Source organism: Suillus paluster, assembly GCF_016628075.1.
Source record: "Suillus paluster strain FC165 chromosome Unknown EDB91scaffold_381, whole genome shotgun sequence".
NCBI lineage: Eukaryota > Fungi > Basidiomycota > Agaricomycetes > Boletales > Suillaceae > Suillus > Suillus paluster.
In genome coordinates this window covers 1-18,093 of record NW_024537941.1, presented here as the reverse complement: position 1 = coordinate 18,093, position 18,093 = coordinate 1, and the positions used below count along the sequence as shown (strand labels likewise).

Below are 18,093 nucleotides of genomic sequence, written 5' to 3'. Positions count from 1 at the left end.
GTCAGTCAATACACGTAAAATATCTGATGGAAGACATTCACCTCGAGATGGTACAGAAACACAGAGTGAAGACGGGAATCGTTGGAGCCCATAAGAATCAAAACAATACCACAGTATCAGCCTTGACTAACGCCCGTATATGGAGCATATTGATCTAGACGTCGATGTTATAACCAGGTCACAGATATGTACACGTAGCGACGCACTAGAACAGCTCCTTTGCGAATGAGAATTGTAGGAACAAGGTTGGGTATTCGTGAATCAATCTTCCGTAAATCACGAGGCTTCATTAAAGTTTCAGCAAGGGTCCAACCCGAATCCCAGGCTGCAGACATAATCCTCCTTACGTTTAAGCGATGCTCGTTGCACAGGTCAGACCGTTTGAATTGACCAGAAATGTTCTTGATATTGCCTAAAGCGATAAATGTGGGCATGAATCGGAAGGATGAGCTGAGAAAATGACAAGGTTACCCGCGTGATCCAGGATAGTGCCTGTGCTTCTGTAAGCCGCAAAAAAACAGATTAATTGATATGCAGGAGAACGTACAGCGTAGCATAAGGTCTGTAAGCTGCCTGCCTTTCATGACTTCTCGAGGATGGCAGCTTTGGCTATTTCCTCCTGAGTGTCGGACATTCCAGACGACTCATATATCTTTCTGCCGAAAGAAATTCTTCCATGGACGCGAGGATGAAAATGTCTGACGCGTAAAAGTGAGGTAGGAATTGACCGCTGCTGTGATGGAGAAGGATAAGTGGAGCCTAAGAGCGCGTACCCTCCGCATCGAGGAGGAATGAGCTTTGTATGAGGAGATGTTCGGCTCAATAGCATCACATTGCTGGTGTGCACACGCCTAAGAGCTGTATGCATTCACAGACGCAATTGGAGGAGACGAGTGCAGATTTGTGTCAAAGACCTAGAAACGGATTCGGACAAAATAGTCATACAGAAATTTGTCCGATAATCAATTAGATATTTACATTATTATAATTTGATGTCAATTTGAAATTTTACAACGTTCTTCAGTCACGCCAAATGTGACAACAAGCTCTGACGAATTTGGTCACTAGTCAGGTCCGGGGCCCCCTGCAGGTTTCCCCCATCTGACCCCAATATTTGACCCCGCATTCTTGCCCCAGGTTGACCCATTTTCCGTGAATATTTCACTATTGAGATGCGCCAGTACCGTCGCATTGTTTGCAGACATTTTTGTTGCGAGTTCAAGACCAGTAGATCAACTCTGTTTTAAAACAAAATTAACCGATCAACCACGTCCAGGTACCTGACGTCCTATAGTCTTTTACGTTTTCCTGGGTCTGCTTCAGGTTATTCCAGACCTACCGAGTGGCCTCTAAATCATTGTGCAAACTTATTCTCGACATGTGCTCTCGCCATTCTGGGCAGATCGCACAGTCCCACATCACCTTGAGATGAGGCAGCACAAATCAGATGAAGATCAGACCGTCATCTGTTGTTCTTTTTCAGGATTTCTCTTGGGTCACGGATCTATTACATACCCATTCGGTTTGCCTTTGCCTCGCCTCTGTTTTCGCCTCTATATTTTATACCATGGTCTCCCTCTGATACCCCATTCTATTACCCACCCACCCACCCCGCACCATTATGTCTGATTCCCGTAGGCTTTTGGAAGCAGCAAAACGCGCTTTCTCTCCTTCTGCGTCAGCACTCCATTGCTCACGCCTTCCATGGTAGCATTGTCACTGCCGTGCTCGCTGACAATCCCCGTTGCGATGTGAGTGAACTACGTCTTGTGCCCACATGCCTTCATAGTGACGTCCCTCCAGGAAATATTCTGTATCGTTGAGGGTGGTTCCACACACCCCTTCCGTCGAGTCAGGCAAGCCGTTGTGGGGAGTGAACACTTCACAACCACACATTCGCCGTGGAGCAACCGGTACAGGAGTCTCCTACTAATATGGTCCCTCTTGTAACCGAGTTTATCTAGCCTCCATGCCACGTATCGTCGGCTCATCCCAGCTATCGAGGTGAGCCTGTCTTTCACGCGTTTTTCGACGACGTTGTTAATGACGGCGGCATTGGAGATTGAGATCCTGCCCGCTGGCGAGCATGGACCCCCGACGACTAGATAGTTCCACTATCATGCAATTACAAGGCATCCCCTTTCTAACTCTGTTCCGAGTTTGTTCGGGCAAACTAAAGGCTTGGACAATGCAAGTAACTACTGTCCCACAGTTTGGTAGATTCAACTTACTCTCCACAGACGCGGTTCAGACCGTGATGCTCAAGATATCATTTACGCATTGTGTCGTTACTGGAATCGATTGGATATCAATCGCGTTCCTGAGCAAGATATGAACCACTTCGTAACTTGCCATCGCCCTGCGGCTCTATCCTGGGCAGCGCTGAAAAGAAAATATGGTTTGTGAGGGCGCCGGGGAAGCACGAGTCAGAATGTGCGCCTATCGGATTAATACTAATTGCAAAATGGGTCCAAAGGGGTAGGGGCTTTTCACCCAGAAGTGCAGCATGTTGTAATGTACCTTCGGAATCGCACAATTCCACGCGGTTATGTCGCTGAGTCCATTCTGGTCTTGCGGCCACACAATTTTCAGAGTTTTCTGCTCCCGTAAGACTGACCAACTGGTTCGTCCATGATATCATACATACGTCGTACACTCGCTCATGTTTGATTGCGGCACTGCGGTTCTCGGCAAGTAAGGGAATTTCTGCTGGCGGCAGGAACGACGGTATCTTAACTAGTCTATGGGGCTGTAATTCAGGGTAGGTGCAGCCTATGAAGTCCTCGGTGGAGCGGTGTAGATATTCAGGCAATAGAATGATAGCGATTGCGTACGCTTCCAAGGTTTGTCCAGTGGTTCTTGCAGTTCACGCTCCATAATTTGAATTTAACGGTTGTTGTACCCGTCGTAGGTTGCTAAAGTCATGGGTCACAACGAAGCAAAGGATCACTCCGCCCGCGAAGGCTGTTGGCTTCTCACGTTATCGTATCTGCGGGAGAGTGAACATTGACCTGGGCCGGTGGTCCAGCGCACCATGTGTATACTAACCCCACAAAGTCGGAATGGTGATTGGTAACAAAATCGCGGAGATATATGAAGGACTTCGACAGTATCGATCACCAGGGAACAACCAGAGAACAGGTAGAACAGGTAACCGGGCTTCACCCTCCAAGCCGAAGAATATACAATCTGGAACTTTGAGATAATATCGTCTATCTCTCACGCATTCAGCCGAATGGTATCGGCTGATGTTTGTGCAATCGATGTAATGTCCGATTTTGTGAGCCTGGAATGGAGAAGGGATAGACCCGACCATACCCGACCTTGGTGTTTCGATTGCGGGGTTCTATCAGAAATTGAACGATTATTAAAGGGGATAATGAATGAAAGCTGGTGTAGCATTGGAATTAACGTCTGACATGAAGGGGTGCGAAACGCGAAGTCAATTCAAAACTACTTAGCATTGCAATGGCATTTGAGCGGTAATGATAGGCAGGAGTGTCGCAGCCTGCAGGAACAGGGCCATTTGCCTCCATCATAATTGAAATATAAAAAAATCCATACAATAATGATTTTCGGACAAAAGGACAGCGAATGAACGGAAGAAAAACATCAAAACGTGAGAGATTGATACCGTGACAGCGTTACTGTGACGCGCCTGTGTCACGCTCAAGACGCGTAATACGTTCGCGAGCTGCAAGTGATCCTTGTCATTCCCCTTCACGATGCCTACCGCCGTTCAAACAACCAAGACACCTGGTGGTATCCAGTCATACTACCAGGCCAAGATTGAGGCTGCGGAACTTCTGATCAATCAGAAAACGCAGAACTTGCGTCGATTGGAGGCTCAGCGAAATGCACTGAATGCACGAGGTGCGTCTGGATCGTTCTGATTCTAAAGGGGGGTTTTTATGGGACGGTATCACAGTGCGGCTGCTACGAGAGGAGCTTCAGCTCTTACACGAACCTGGAAGCTATGTTGGTGAGATTGTCAAAGTTATGGGGAAGAAGAAAGTTCTCGTCAAGGTACAACCTGAAGGCAAATATAGTATGTGCTGGGCCTCGAATGACGCTCCTAGCTTCGCTCATGCATTTCATAGTTGTTGATTTCGACCCATCAATTGAGCTGTCCCAACTTTCTGCTTCCCTGCGCGTGGCTCTCCGTTCCGACTCTTATACGATCCACAAGATACTGCCGAACAAAGTCGACCCGCTTGTCTCCCTCATGATGGTAGAGAAAGTCCCAGACAGCACGTACGAAATGGTTGGAGGCTTGGATAAGCAAATCAAGGAAATCAAGGAAGTTATCGAGTTACCCGTCAAACACCCCGAGCTCTTCGAGTCTCTCGGCATCGCCCAACCCAAGGGTGTTCTTCTCTATGGTCCTCCTGGGACTGGAAAGACCCTCCTTGCTCGCGCTGTAGCACACCACACCGACTGCAAGTTCATTCGTGTTTCAGGCTCCGAGCTTGTTCAGAAATACATTGGTGAAGGAAGCAGAATGGTCCGGGAGCTGTTCGTCATGGCCAGGGAGCATGCGCCTAGTATCATCTTCATGGACGAGATCGATTCTATCGGCAGTTCGCGAGGAGACAGTGGTTCGGGAGGTGGCGATTCGGAAGTGCAACGCACTATGCTGGAGCTTCTCAATCAGTTGGATGGTTTCGAGGCCACGAAGAATATCAAGGTTATCATGGCTACGAATCGTATAGGTTTGTGGGTTCTCGTAAGGCATAGATGGTTACTCAAGGTGCCTGCCGTAGATATTCTGGATTCTGCACTGCTTCGTCCTGGGCGTATTGACCGAAAAATCGAATTTCCTCCCCCTGGCCCGGAGGCTCGCGTCAGCATTCTTAAAATCCACTCTCGCAAGGTGAATTGTCAGCTTGCTGGATCTAACACATTCTCAAAATATGTTGATTCTTAGATGTCGCTGCAACGCGGTATTGACCTCAAAGCACTTGCCGAGAAAATGGGTCAGTGCTCGGGCGCTGAAGTGCGCGGTATATGTACAGAAGCAGGTGCGTCCTCTGATCGTCTTTGGAATACGTGTTTTGTAATCAGGGAAACAGGTATGTACGCGCTTCGGGAGCGGCGGCAGCATGTTACACAAGAAGACTTTGAGTTCGCTATTGCGAAGGTTCTCAAAAAGAACCAGGAAGGTAATACGTCGGTCAATAAGCTGTTCTCATGATTGTATTGCGTTTGGTATTTGCATGATCCATTTTTCCATCCGCGCTTCTTGATTGGCTTTTGAGACTCGGGAGCGGTATGTGATTCGAGTTGATTGATGATCGACGATTGCGCGCCGTCAGTCAGTCATCCGGCCATCCTGTCGTCACGGTACGGCTATATCTGCTAGCGGATCGCGGGTTCTTGCCACGACGCAGATCAATTCATGGATCAACAGTTCATTGATCAACAACTCGATCATGAATTGTACGGTCTGAAGACGGAGCGCTACGCTTGCCCGGATCGCTGACATATTCGAGTTCTATGTTTTGGGGTCATGAGAGACGAAAAAGAGACCCGCCTCGCCGAGGCCCCACAGGGCCCCACTCGCCGAGTTCAGCAGGTCCACGAGCACGTGACAGCCCTGTGACCAATTTTGAAAAGGGACGTTTCCGTCGGTCTACTTACAAGTAGCGTTTGCTGGCCAGTCTATATGTAAGTCTACCCTCCTTGACTGATGTTGGATAATTAGGCTTACCAACCAAAATAAACTGCATTTTAACCAGCAGCGCAACAATGTTAGGACAGTGCGCCACACTGCCAGACAGAGTTTGCTGTGTCCTTACCAACAGCAATTGTGGAGCACATCTTCCGTATACTCAACCGCCAACTAGACCTGTATGACTTGCGTTATGTCCACAGCGAAGCACAACATATGTGCGATATCAGGGCCATCAGCCAAGTATGCCGCCAGTGGCGTACCATCACCCCGATATTCTCCAGGAATCGACATCCCTGCGAACTCTTTCACTGCATATTTTCGCTGCCTTTTCTAATTTTCCCATCATCAACCTGCCCTGTCTAACTAGTATCAAGCTAATGGGGCACGTATGACACTGCTCTCACCTGCTTCAGTAAATAAGAGCTCCCTGCGTGAAGGTACTCATACTCATTTGTCACTCGAACACGGACCTGCCCGAGCTCTCTCTCCTCGTCGCGGTTGTCTCTATTCTGCTCGCACAAAATGCAACAGAGATTAAAGCGCAGCTGCACAAACCACAGCGACTCTTCATCAGTTTACGACCGGAGATTGGAACATGACGCTCGCCGCCACCAGTCACACGGCTGGCCGAGATGGAGGTCTCCCAAGGCATCAATACGTTTTGTGATGCATCTAACAACCTCCGCTGGGACCCAATTTGACACATGGATTTCAGCTACATAGCCAGGTTACACTCGAAAATGCAGTGTCCGTCTGCAACCTACTTCGTCTTGAGAGCGCGACAGATGCAACCATTCGTGACGTATCCAGAGACTTGTCATTCTACGAACAGCTCCTTAAGCGGATGCCTACTCTGTGTTCTTTGAGCTATGTAGCTTACGCATGTTGATATTCATTGAAGCCGTTCAGCTCCGCAAAAATAATTAAAATGTAAGAGCTGTTAGAACTCTGATTCGATGGACATGATAAAGTTGTTCAGAAAAGGGGCGAATGAGCTTAAAAGTTAAACCTCCTACCCTCGACGCTATGAGGTGTGCCGGAGCAGAGATGATTTAGACAGCCTGACGAATACTGCCATTCGCATGTATACTGACTACGAATTTTGATGGACATTCCCCTCAGAACGCCCATAACGAGCTGCGCTTCAAGTTGTATTTTAGTATCAGCTGTTCAATGCCCTCCGAGAACCTCGATAAATATCCGCATACTTCTACCGCTGCAATTTTCTACCAACGTGCATGTAGATACTCATCAAACGTCCTGACCAGCCGTTCAATTGGTTGCCTCACAGGCGTCACACTATCCAAAAAGCTCGACCCCCCAAGCATCCCAGCTCTCGCCCACCCGTCCACCATCACGTTCCCCCACAACACCAGCCAACACATAGTCCACATCCATCCCATCCAGCCACCCGTCTTATTCCCCGCAACAGCATGCTCGAGAATCACCCCAGTGCCCATCATTCCAAACGGCAGCAGCATGCGCCACATCTCCGAGGACGGGTCGATGGCGAGTAGTGCGAGGTGGTGAAAGAACCCGGAGGCGAGGAAGGCGCCTATAACGCCCCCAATGCGCCCGAAGAGCAGGGAAAGTGGACGTCCACCGAGGAAGATGAATAACCGGCGGAACCACTGGTGCCAGCGTCGGCTCCAGAATTCTCTAAGAGAGGTGGAACCCCAGGGGGAGTCGAATGAGGGGGGCCATTGGTCTGGATGATGCCTAAATAGCAATACGCAGAGACCTGCGGTGAGCTCATAGCCGGCTTGGAGTACTGAATAGACGCCGAACGCACATAGCGTGGCTACCATGCTCGATCGTAGATAACGGAGGTGTGGGGGAAGGGAGTCGTCGAAGATGGTACCGCCATCCACAGAGCCAAAGGTATGTGGTGAGAAAGCTTGCACGGCAGAGTGAATCGCGCCACAAAGAAATGTGTGCTGTAGACCAGAGATGAGGGTAGACGTGGCAAAGGCCAGTCGTGAGGATGTAGGGAGCGTCTCGGGTGGGACGTAGAGCCCCTTGGACCAGTCCCAGCCATAGCCTCGAAGGTTGCATGCCAAATCAAGCATGTCAAGCATAGAGTTTCGCTTTGGTACATCTGTTGCCGATCGCTGAGCCGTACGAATAAAAGGTTTCGTTTGTACCGTCCATTCAAGGGTGCGCGCTGCAATACTAAACATGGACAACTGAAGGACGAGGTCAACGCTGTAGCAATTGATGCGGGTACGATGGCAGCTTACTTGAAGGTCGATGTTCATGAACGCAAGTTTTGGTCTCCCCGTTGACATATCTAGCGATCCAGCAGCGCGGAATGCAAGGAACGCCGTGATGGGCCATAGCGCAATGCGGACCGGCTGCGTTCGGGGCAGCAGGACAAGAAAAGCTGTGACGAGGTAACATAGGACTGGCGGAATAACATCAGAAACGAAGTTCTCTGTCGTGAGCGGTGTCCTAGCTGTTGGGAGACGCAGGCGGTCTGGCAAGGATGATATCATGTCACTCAAGGGAGGACACTATGAGGCGGAAGAACAAACCATGTGCACGTTCATACGTATCAGTCTAGTGTGTCATGGGAACCGAAAACGCCCTTGCCAAGTTTTTGGATCGTATACGCCACATGCAATCGATTGGAGCACATATCATATCAGAAACACGTCACGATGATGGAAAGACTCGGAGTAAGTAGTAGCCAGTAGTATGTAGAATAACTAAGAATAGTCATTCAAGATCTTGTGCCAATTTTCTACACCCGCCATCATCGTCAACACGCTCAGAGAGCCTCATAGGCCGCGTTCATACACCGGCTCATCACATGACTTGAGGTCAGAACACATCATTTGTGCTCGTTACTCTGTTTTGGATTTGAATTAGCGAAAGCTGTTCTATAGTCCTGTAAGCATGTGCTATAGTGTCAAACTAGTCTACTCAGAATATTAACTCTCGGCCAATTGAAGAGAGAGAGAGAAATTCTATATTTATATACCGCAACAAACAAAGTGAGCTGTTAAGACGCGGTGCCCTGTTAGGGCTGTGCTGGGGAGTGTTGTAACAGGGTGAGGGATGTAGGTATAGTACGAATAGCCAAGCGGTCCGCGTTTGATGAGTTTTGGTGTGCGTGTGGGCTCGTTTGGTGTCCAGGCTTAGTATAATATGATACACTTTCTCTCCTTCCTCCTCCTTCTGATCTCTCCTCGTCTCCTCCTTCCCTCGTCACTTCCTTCTTTGCCCTTACTCAGGCTTCTGTCCCTCTCCTTTCTTCCCAGTCTCCTTCTCGTTCCAGTGCGACCTTCTTTAATGCGCTGGATTCTTGAATAAACTTCGCTAGTGCCTTTATGCCCTTCTCCGTACCCAAAATTTCGTTGAGTATGATGTTGTGTGATACCTCACGCAGATGGATGCGTTGTCGCGCAAATAGTGGGCAGTCACGTATGATATGTTCTCGTGTTTGACGTGGTTCTCCACATGGGCAGAGGGTGGGTTCGGTTGGAACGAATGCAGCGTAGTATTCTCCCATGAATCCGTGTCCTGTGCGGCATTGTATAAGACGGCCGTATACTTCTCGAGGAGTGTGAGTGAAATGTTGGCGGGGTTTGAGCGTTGGTGGGAGTCGATTTGCGAGAGCGAAGCGTCCAGTCTGTGCTGCCACGTCTCTATTCCAACTCTCTGTCCATTTCTGCAAGATCCCTTCCTTGTTTCTTCGGCGCGCATTTGCATAGGTCGAGTGGTACGAGTCGTTACGTCCAGTGGCTTCTTTTGCAAGCTCGTCGGCACGTTCGTTGCCGATGATGTTGTGATGTCCTGGGATCCATGCAATTTGGACATGATGGAGGGGGGATGTGGTTAGGTAGTCTTCGATCGAGCGTCTGATCTGTAATGCAATGTATTGTGAGGGTCCGGGTGCAGCTGCATATGCAGCCTGCACCACAGAGTTGTTATCGACGTAGAAATGTAAATGGGTCACCTGGGAATTTTGCGCGAAGCTGATAGCTCGCGATATTGCTCGAAGGAGCGCTACCATCTCTGCATCATACACCTCTGCTTTGGGACCCATTCCTTCCTGACCCCAGAAGACTTCTCTTCCTCTGTGATAGCCGGCCCATCCTGCTCCAGCTCTTTCCTCCTCTCTGACTGATTGTTTCGATCCGTCTGAGTAAACGAGAAGGTGCGTGTCCTCCGTTCGTAGATTACGAGCGGTTTGTATGTGCGCTTTGGCGGCTTCTTTCTTGCCTCCTCTTTGCTTGTCCGAGATCGTTAGGCGGCCGCGGTACGTTTCCTTCGTGTTTGCCCAAGGTGGCAGCGCAAATATGTTGATGCGTTCCGCGTTCGGGGATGCTCGTTTTGACAGACGGGTGAGTCTGGTCGATTTTGGTGGTTTGCGGCTGCGAGGACGGTATTTGTCGGTGGGAAGAGCGGGTGGGGGGTCAGCGAGGTTAAATTGTCGCCAGGGTTGATCAAGTCTCTGTAGGATTGGGTTGAACGAGGGGAGTTTGAGTAGTCGAGTGGCGGCGTTATCGTTTGCGTGTTCGAGGAAGAGGTTGATGGGGGGGATTGATGTCTCTATTTCTAGGGCCTTTATTGGGGTGGTTCGGAAAGCGGCACAGATATGTCTAAGGGATTTGTTTTGGACGCGGGTAAGCATGTTTGCATGGGTTTTCACGCCCGTCCACCAAACGGGGCTTGCGTATGTCATTACACTGCGGACACAAGCCGAGTATACAGTTCTCAATAGTGATTGCGAGAGACCTCTTACCGTATTTGCAAGCATTTGTAGTCCTTGGGCGATATTTTCCGCTTTGCCTGCCAGTTCACATACATTCCTGCGAAAAGAGAGTTTAGAGTCGAAATATATACCAAGCCATTTGATACAGTCACGGGGGTTAATTGTCACCTGTCCTTCGTCACTAGGCAGCAGGATAGGTGGTCGATCCGGTGCACGACGCCATGTGAAATGGATGAGCTCAGATTTGTCAATTTCCGCCATCAGTCCAGCTTCGCGAAGCCAATTGTTCACAAAAATGAACTCCTCCCGGAGTATTGCGACATTGTTCTCCAAGGATGGAGAGGAGACATATTCGGCCAATTGAAGAAGGAGTAGGCGTTTTCGTGGCAAATTTACTATTGTGACACATCTGTGACCGATGACACCTTCACTTTGAAATTGCAAACACTACTATATTATATGCCTACTCATTCTCAGTTCTCCAAATTACATGTGTAGCTTGCTGCAGACTCTCCGCACAACATAATAAGCCGAATTTCACTAAGACTTCATGTACAATGAATTAGATGTAAATTCAGCGAAATGTCACATTAGGTCATGTGATGTGCCAGTGTATGAATGCGGCCCAGGTATTGAAGTTGTAACGATTTACAAGCTGGCGAAATAGATCTCGCTTGTATCTAAATGAATGCCACTCAAGCAAAAGACAGACTATATGGCCAACTTGCAGCCAATCTCAAGAATATGTCGCGTGCAGTCGGGCAGACAGCAGACCTCTTTGAACAACTTCAGACAGACTTGGACGCAATGAGAGTTCTTGCTGGTACACATGCTGCACAGTAGGTGCCGATCTGTGTTCTCGCATTTGATTTATGATCTATCCTATATACTCAGATTTATGACCGTCGCCGCCGAACTCAGTCCCGAGTCGGATGGGGGAGCCAACGCAGAAGTAATAACTGAGGTGGGTACTCTGACATTCAAAAATATATCATTATTGAGATCCCTCTAGTGAATTGTCTTCCGAATCTTTTATCCAAGCATCATGCCCAGTGAAAACTGGACATGGCCAGAACGAACCAGCGCTGGGCAGCAGCATGCATGGTGTTCCTCATTCCGAATAATAATGCAAGTGTTATCGAGACATGCAATTGGGAGCTTCATGCCGCTACGTAAGTAGTAGGTGGTGAAGAGGAATTGAAATGAATTTTCTCGGTCTTTTTTTTTCTGCGACAGAGATACAGCGGGTCTTCACGCTCGTGGCTGTCCTGCCAGTGAGTACTGAGTAGTGAGTACCTGCACCTGCGTTCGCTGTCTCGCATCACGTTGACCGAACCTGGCTCCGACGAGTATTGAACTGGAAATCAAACCATGCACCGCGCTCTAACCTTAGTAAGTGCATATCCTTATGATATCCCAGGTGTCCTGCGAATCCTTAGACATCACAAGCATCAACCTTCTGGGGTCGATTACAGCTCAGAGAAGTAAGTCCTCTAGGAAGGCCATTCGTGGCTTGTGGATGACATCTTGATTCTTGACGCAGTCTCCTCTTCGTGTTGAGAACCTATGACGTGTTTTTGGCTGGGGCTTCACCTTCTGTTAGGTCGGTGGGTGCATTCTCGGCCCCTTTGCCTTTCGGCCTTCCCGTGGCGCTCACCGGTCTTGGCTACGCCTGTCACGCCTGTTATCCATGATCCTCTGGGATGGCTTTCTGACGCTCCATCTCCTTTCTCTCCCGCTCCCAGCACCCCATACCAGAGACCAAAATTGGACCTAATGTCGGAACCAAGCAAGGCTCCGAGTCGGAACAGGGCACCCGATGCTTCCCCCATATAAGAAGGAATAAAATGTTGTTACTGCCGTGTCTTTTTCTCTTTAACGATGTTGCTCTCCGCGTTCGCCACCACTCTTGTCCTCCTCCCGTTCGCCTCAGCGGGTGCCCACAAATTAAAGCTCAACAACCTTCCACAAATCTCGCCTGGGCATCCGCTTGAGACCGCTTACCTAGCCGAGAAGTACGGCGCACAGACTCAACAACTCCCTTTGAAGGGTGCTGGTGGCGCTGGACGTAACTTTCGTGCACCAATCGAGGAAGTGGAGTTCATCAATGGTGGCCAGTGTCCCCCTCACTAGTATGTACCATCCTATCCTTCCTCAGTACTGCCATATTCACACTTCCCAGACTTCATGAATGCTCAATATTATACTGAGATCTTGGTGCCACACGAAATTCCTCGAACGGTCTATACCAAGTCGACCGTGCCACAGTCCAATCACTTCCCGAACTGACCTTCTATTTCGGCGGTAAGTCCTTCACACTGAAGGGAAGCGATTATGTGGTAGATAATCAGGGCACATGCATCTCGTCGCTCACGGGTATGGATATAAAATTACCCGGAGGTTCATTGTGGATTATCGGTATGTGATCTGTTTGTTACTGTGAGTTTACTGTTGATTAAGTGTCTTCAGGTGATGTGTTCCTCCGTCCATACTACACGATTTACGACCTCGGTCGGAACGCTGTTGGGTTTTCCAAAGCTGTATGAGGGCTACGACGCATCCTGGCACCACGACAAGCGGGTATACACACCACTAGGTACGGCACTGCGTACATATGTACAAGGTCCCCTTAGTGATTTTATAAATTTAATCCAAAGTGGGCTGGAGGTGGAGGAACAGCATACTCTGCTGTCTTTGATCGTTATAAGCCTATGGGTCCAGGTGGGCTTAGCAGCAAACTTATCTGGAGGCAAGATATCTGCTCGCCACCCAGTGACTGTTGTATCGGCTGGACTTGGGAACGACAGGAAAGGTCTCGGCAGAAATTATGACATGGTATTATACGTTCTGTGAGGCTGACAACAGCTGCGCGTGAAAGTCAAATTAATCCTTGATGCGCTAATCTATGTATATTGTTGTGGGCAGCGAGCACCGAGCGCACTTCCATCCACTCATTTGAATCAATATCTCTGCAGGATCTTTGAAATCTGTTATTTGCATTCATGCAAGACAAGTTGCAAATCTGTCACCGTTATTTCGTCTCTCTTAGCTACGAAGCATTAAAGAATGGATCTAGATATGCATAACTCAAGAGTCAAGGCGAAAAAGGGGCCTTATTAAGACTATCATGATGATGATCTAATATGTCATTTACACTGGCAGGCCACATAACATAACCAAAATGCGCCCGCTATCGCCGTGTATGTAGACCTGGTCTTCTGAGCGCAGGCTGCTTTGTGCGTTCGCTGCCTCACATGTTCAAGTTGGCTTACTAGCGGGTAATAAGGTTTAAACCCAGCTATTTATCACTGACCGACCTTGACTCAGTTCTCAAGCTTCACTTACAGACACTACTGTCTCGAATCCCGATGGGCCAATGCTTGTCGGTCCCCCGCTGAGATTTCCCGCCTCAGGACCTGAAAGTGACTGAATTGCCGCATTGGTGGGTGTCCCTGCGAATGCCATGAAAACTTTTTACGACATCCGAAGGCACCACCCGCCAAGAGCAAACCCTTGGTCATTGACTCTTCCATCGTACTTGCGGTCGCTAGAACTACTGGCGCCTCCCTGTCTCCCTTGTTACCCATGAGTCCCCTCGTCTCTGGGATGGCTTTTTGACACTCCCTCTCCCCCCCCCCCCCCCCCCCATGCTAGAGCCCGAAACTGACCCTACCTATGACATGTCGGAACCAGGAAAACTCCGTGTTGGACCAGGGGCCAGGGCACTCGATACTTCCCTCGTTTAAGATGCTGTTGCTGTCGTGTCTGTTTTCTCTTTAACGATGTTGCTCTCCACGTTCAAGCTCACCACCACTCTCCTTTTCCTCCCGTTCGCCTCAGCGGGTGTTCACAAATTAAAGCTCAACAAGTCCCCACAAGTCTCGCCTGGTCATGTGCTTGAGACCGTTTACCTAGCCGAAAAGTATGGTGCACAGACTTCTTACCAGCAACACCCTTTGATGGGTGCTGGTGGCGCTGGACGTAACTTTCGTGCACCGATCGAGGAAGCGGAGTTCATCAACGGTGGCTACAGTGTTCCCCTCGCTAGTATGTACCATCCTATCCTTCCTCAGTGCTGCCGTATTCACACTTCCCAGACTTCAAGAATGCTCAATATTACACCGAGATCGAACTTGGTACTCCACCTCAAGTATTCAAGGTTATCCTTGATACTGGGTAAGGAAATTGCCTTTACTGTACACCGAGGATTCACCCATGCCTAGGTCAAGTAACCTCTGGGTCCCCAGCTCCGAGTGCGTATATGTCGCGTGCGAACGTCACGCCAAGTACGACTCCAGTGCTTCCTCTACCCACCAGGCGAATGGCTCTGATTTCTCCATCGGGTACGGTAGTGGCCACATGGAGGGCTACGTCTCCCAAGATGTCTTCCGCATTGGAGACCTCTCTATCCGTGGCCAGGAATTTGCAGAGGTAACCGAACAGTCCGGTTCCTCCGACGGCAAGTACGTGCATTTCGCTCTAGAGCATTAGCGTACCGTGATTAACACGTGAACTAGGTTCGACGGTATCCTCGGCCTTGCCTACAATTCGATCTCCATCAACTACATCACTCCTCCCTTCTACAACATGATCAACCAAGGTCTCCTCGACGAGCCCGTCTTCTCCTTCCGCCTCGGTAGTTCCGCGGCTGACGGCGGTGAAGTCACATTTGGTGGTACCAACCACAGCGCATACACTGGCAATATCACCTACGCCCCTGTGCGCAGCAAGGCACACTGGGAAGTTGAGCTCGAAAAGGTCGCATTAGGAGACGATGAGCTAAAGCTTGAAATGACAGGCGCTGCTATCGACACTGGTAAGTTCTCTCTTTTTTTGATTGATTCCAACTGCTCACCAATCACCTACAGGAACCTCCCTCATTGGACTCCCCACCGACATTGCCGCAAAGTTCAACGCCAAAATTGGCGCCACCCGACAATCCTTGCGCGGTCGATACTATTACCAAGTCAACTGTGCCACAGTCCAATCCCTTCCCGAACTGACCTTCTATTTCGGCGGCAAGCCCTTCACACTGAGGGGGAGCGATTACGTGATAGAGAATCAGGGCACGTGCATATCTTCGCTCGAGGGTATGGATATCGAATCCCCTGGAGGAGGTTCATTGTGGATTATTGGTATGTGATAAATTTGTTACCCGGGTTTGCTGTTGATTAAGTGCCTTCAGGTGATGTATTCCTCCGCCGATACTACACAGTTTATGACCTCGGTCAGAATGCTGTTGGGTTCGCCAAAGCTGTATGAGGGCTACAAGGCAACCTGATACCATTGCGAAGCGGTATGTATACAACGAGGTACGGCACTGCGTACATATATATGTACAAGGTTCCTCTACAGGATCTTTGAAATCTAGATGATTTGCGTTCATGCAAGGTTGCAAATTGGTCACCGATATTTTGTCTCTCACCTCAAAGAAATTGACCTACTTATATAGCACATCATTTCTAGGTAGTCTGCATAACGCCAGGACCTCGAAGTGGGCGACATTTGTGCAGCATTCAAGTACTTTGCGGGCAATAAAAGTAAGGTCCCAGGTACTGTAGCATGGATACATCTCCCTCTGAATCGGATGTCCCAGTGATAGTCTTCAGGCACCAGTGTATACCGTTTTGGGAACTTCCATCCACCCAGTCGAACCTGGTATCTCTGGTGTACCCTTCCCTATCCATGATCTGGCCGAACAACTGTCTCAGCATTGCGTAATACGGCTTGTCTTCGAACTTCAAACCGCGGCAGTGATCGAAGTACGTCGTGAGTTCCACAAGTGAGCGTACAAGCAAGTCTCGGAATGCTGAACCAGCTTTGAGTCTCACTAATTTGAAGTAGCTTGGCCTCGATGCTTGGTGAGTATATGCCTTGCCAAGGCAGACGACCATGCAAGAGATATAGTAGGATGTTTCGCAGTGCTTCAAGATCGTCTCGCCGTCCTTCTGCTCCTCATCAGCCTCGAGCAGGAATTAGATTGCGCCGCACCAACCCCATCCAAAATGTACGTTATAGCTCGCGTAGCGCGGGGTTTTCAGTCCAACGCGGCCTTCACGGAACAGGACGCGTACTCCTGTGGATGGATCGACGTAAAACTTCGCCAAATCGAGGTCGAATAAATGCACGATGTCAGACTTCTCCCCGATGCCCATCGCGAAATTTTCAGGCTTGATATCCCGCAGGATAACTCCTTGTGACATATTCACGTACACAGTCGTCCAAGGTCGGTATATTTCTGATAAACGAAGAACCCGACAGAAGGTCACTTCGTCGGGCCCCATGCACACGATAAGACTACGAAAACCCATCTTCCATCAGAAGTCGTGAGCATTATATTATACTCTTATGACCCACGTCTCTCGACTTCAAAGCTCAGTTCACAGCAGCGGTGACACCCATCCATGAGTAGTCTGTAGCAAGGCTGAAGCTTGTGAGGATAAGGAAGCCTGCTAATCAGAGGCAGCTTACTGGTTATACAGTAGTAAATTTTTATATATGGATGTCGGTAGGACAGCAGACAGGTTGAAACTCTCCGGTTTCAAATATTCGAAAATATGGCCGCCTCGTGGATTCAGATACTCCCTCTGTGACGCGCCCCCAACCGTTCTCTACCAGATCGTTTCCACCGGACGAGTGTACATAAATTCGTGCATTTTTCTTGGACAAATCTCTCTTCAACTTCCATGACCGATCTCGCGTATGAGAATAAGTTATAACTTATTCATTTCAGCTACGTTCACAAGCAATCGTATGTCTTCTTGGATGTATCAGATGTGATATTGACGATCACCAGGTGCCAGATCTTGAAACCCCATACTCCCGAGTCAGATTTCCCAGTGCATCGAGCTCAAAGGCCAGAGCATCGGCACCATCATCGCCGAACGCCAGGAGCAGTTGGATGCAGTTGTGCGCGATATCTTAGGCCTGGAAACAGTCGTGGAGGGTATCAAAAATCTTCGCCATCAACCCACCGAGCAGAAGGACACGATAATCTAGTCTATGTATTTGCACAGGAGACTCGGATTGGCTCTCTGGCGCTTGCCAACTGAAGTCCTATCTCATATTTCAGTTTATTGTCTCCCAGAAGTCGAGCACTTGTCGCCCGCATCAAAGCTGGCCCCCATGTTGTTGACCAGAATATGCCGGCGATGAAGGGAGGTTGCTGTGGGCATGCCCAATTTGCGGTGCGCGCTCAGGACTGTGGACGCCGACCACAGAGACTGGCAGCGTGCAAGCCTTCTGCCATAACTCATGGCTCAAGCGATCGCGAGGATGTCCCCTCTCGTCAGTACTCATGTGCTACCCGGGTGATTCACACATATACTACAAAACCTCTTTCAGCCATAGGTCAATCAAATTTCGTCTCTCTTTATCCAGTTTACTCGACGAGTCCGCCAACCTGAATTCTTGTTAGCAGGCCTCCCAGCACCTCAGGAGCTAACCATTATCACAATCATGAATGGGTCAGCTATTGCACAATGCAGCTCGCGACTGCCGCTCACTCTGAGCAGTCTCAAGTTCATAGGGCTGTTGTTCGACATCGAGCTCTTATCTTCTTTCACTCTCGTATGTGCCCGCCTAACGCATATCAGAATAAAGGTTGAATGGACCCGATGAATTTATCCACTTACTCCAGCTAGGTCCCAACCTCTCCTTATAGGCGATTCACATGCCCTATATTTCCTACCAAATACAG

General features: G+C 49.2%; 1 protein-coding gene across 1 annotated transcript; it reads right to left on the bottom strand.

The window, feature by feature from the left end:
- Positions 1 to 17,183: 17,183 nt before the first annotated feature.
- On the bottom strand, positions 17,184 to 17,650 carry EDB91DRAFT_1089607 (uncharacterized protein; the record flags this gene model as incomplete). Its single annotated transcript, XM_041316588.1, has 3 exons — positions 17,184 to 17,314; positions 17,369 to 17,442; positions 17,493 to 17,650. The coding sequence occupies 3 exons, from the start codon at positions 17,648 to 17,650 to the stop codon at positions 17,184 to 17,186; spliced, it is 363 nt and encodes a 120-aa protein (XP_041168580.1).
- Positions 17,651 to 18,093: the final 443 nt, after the last annotated feature.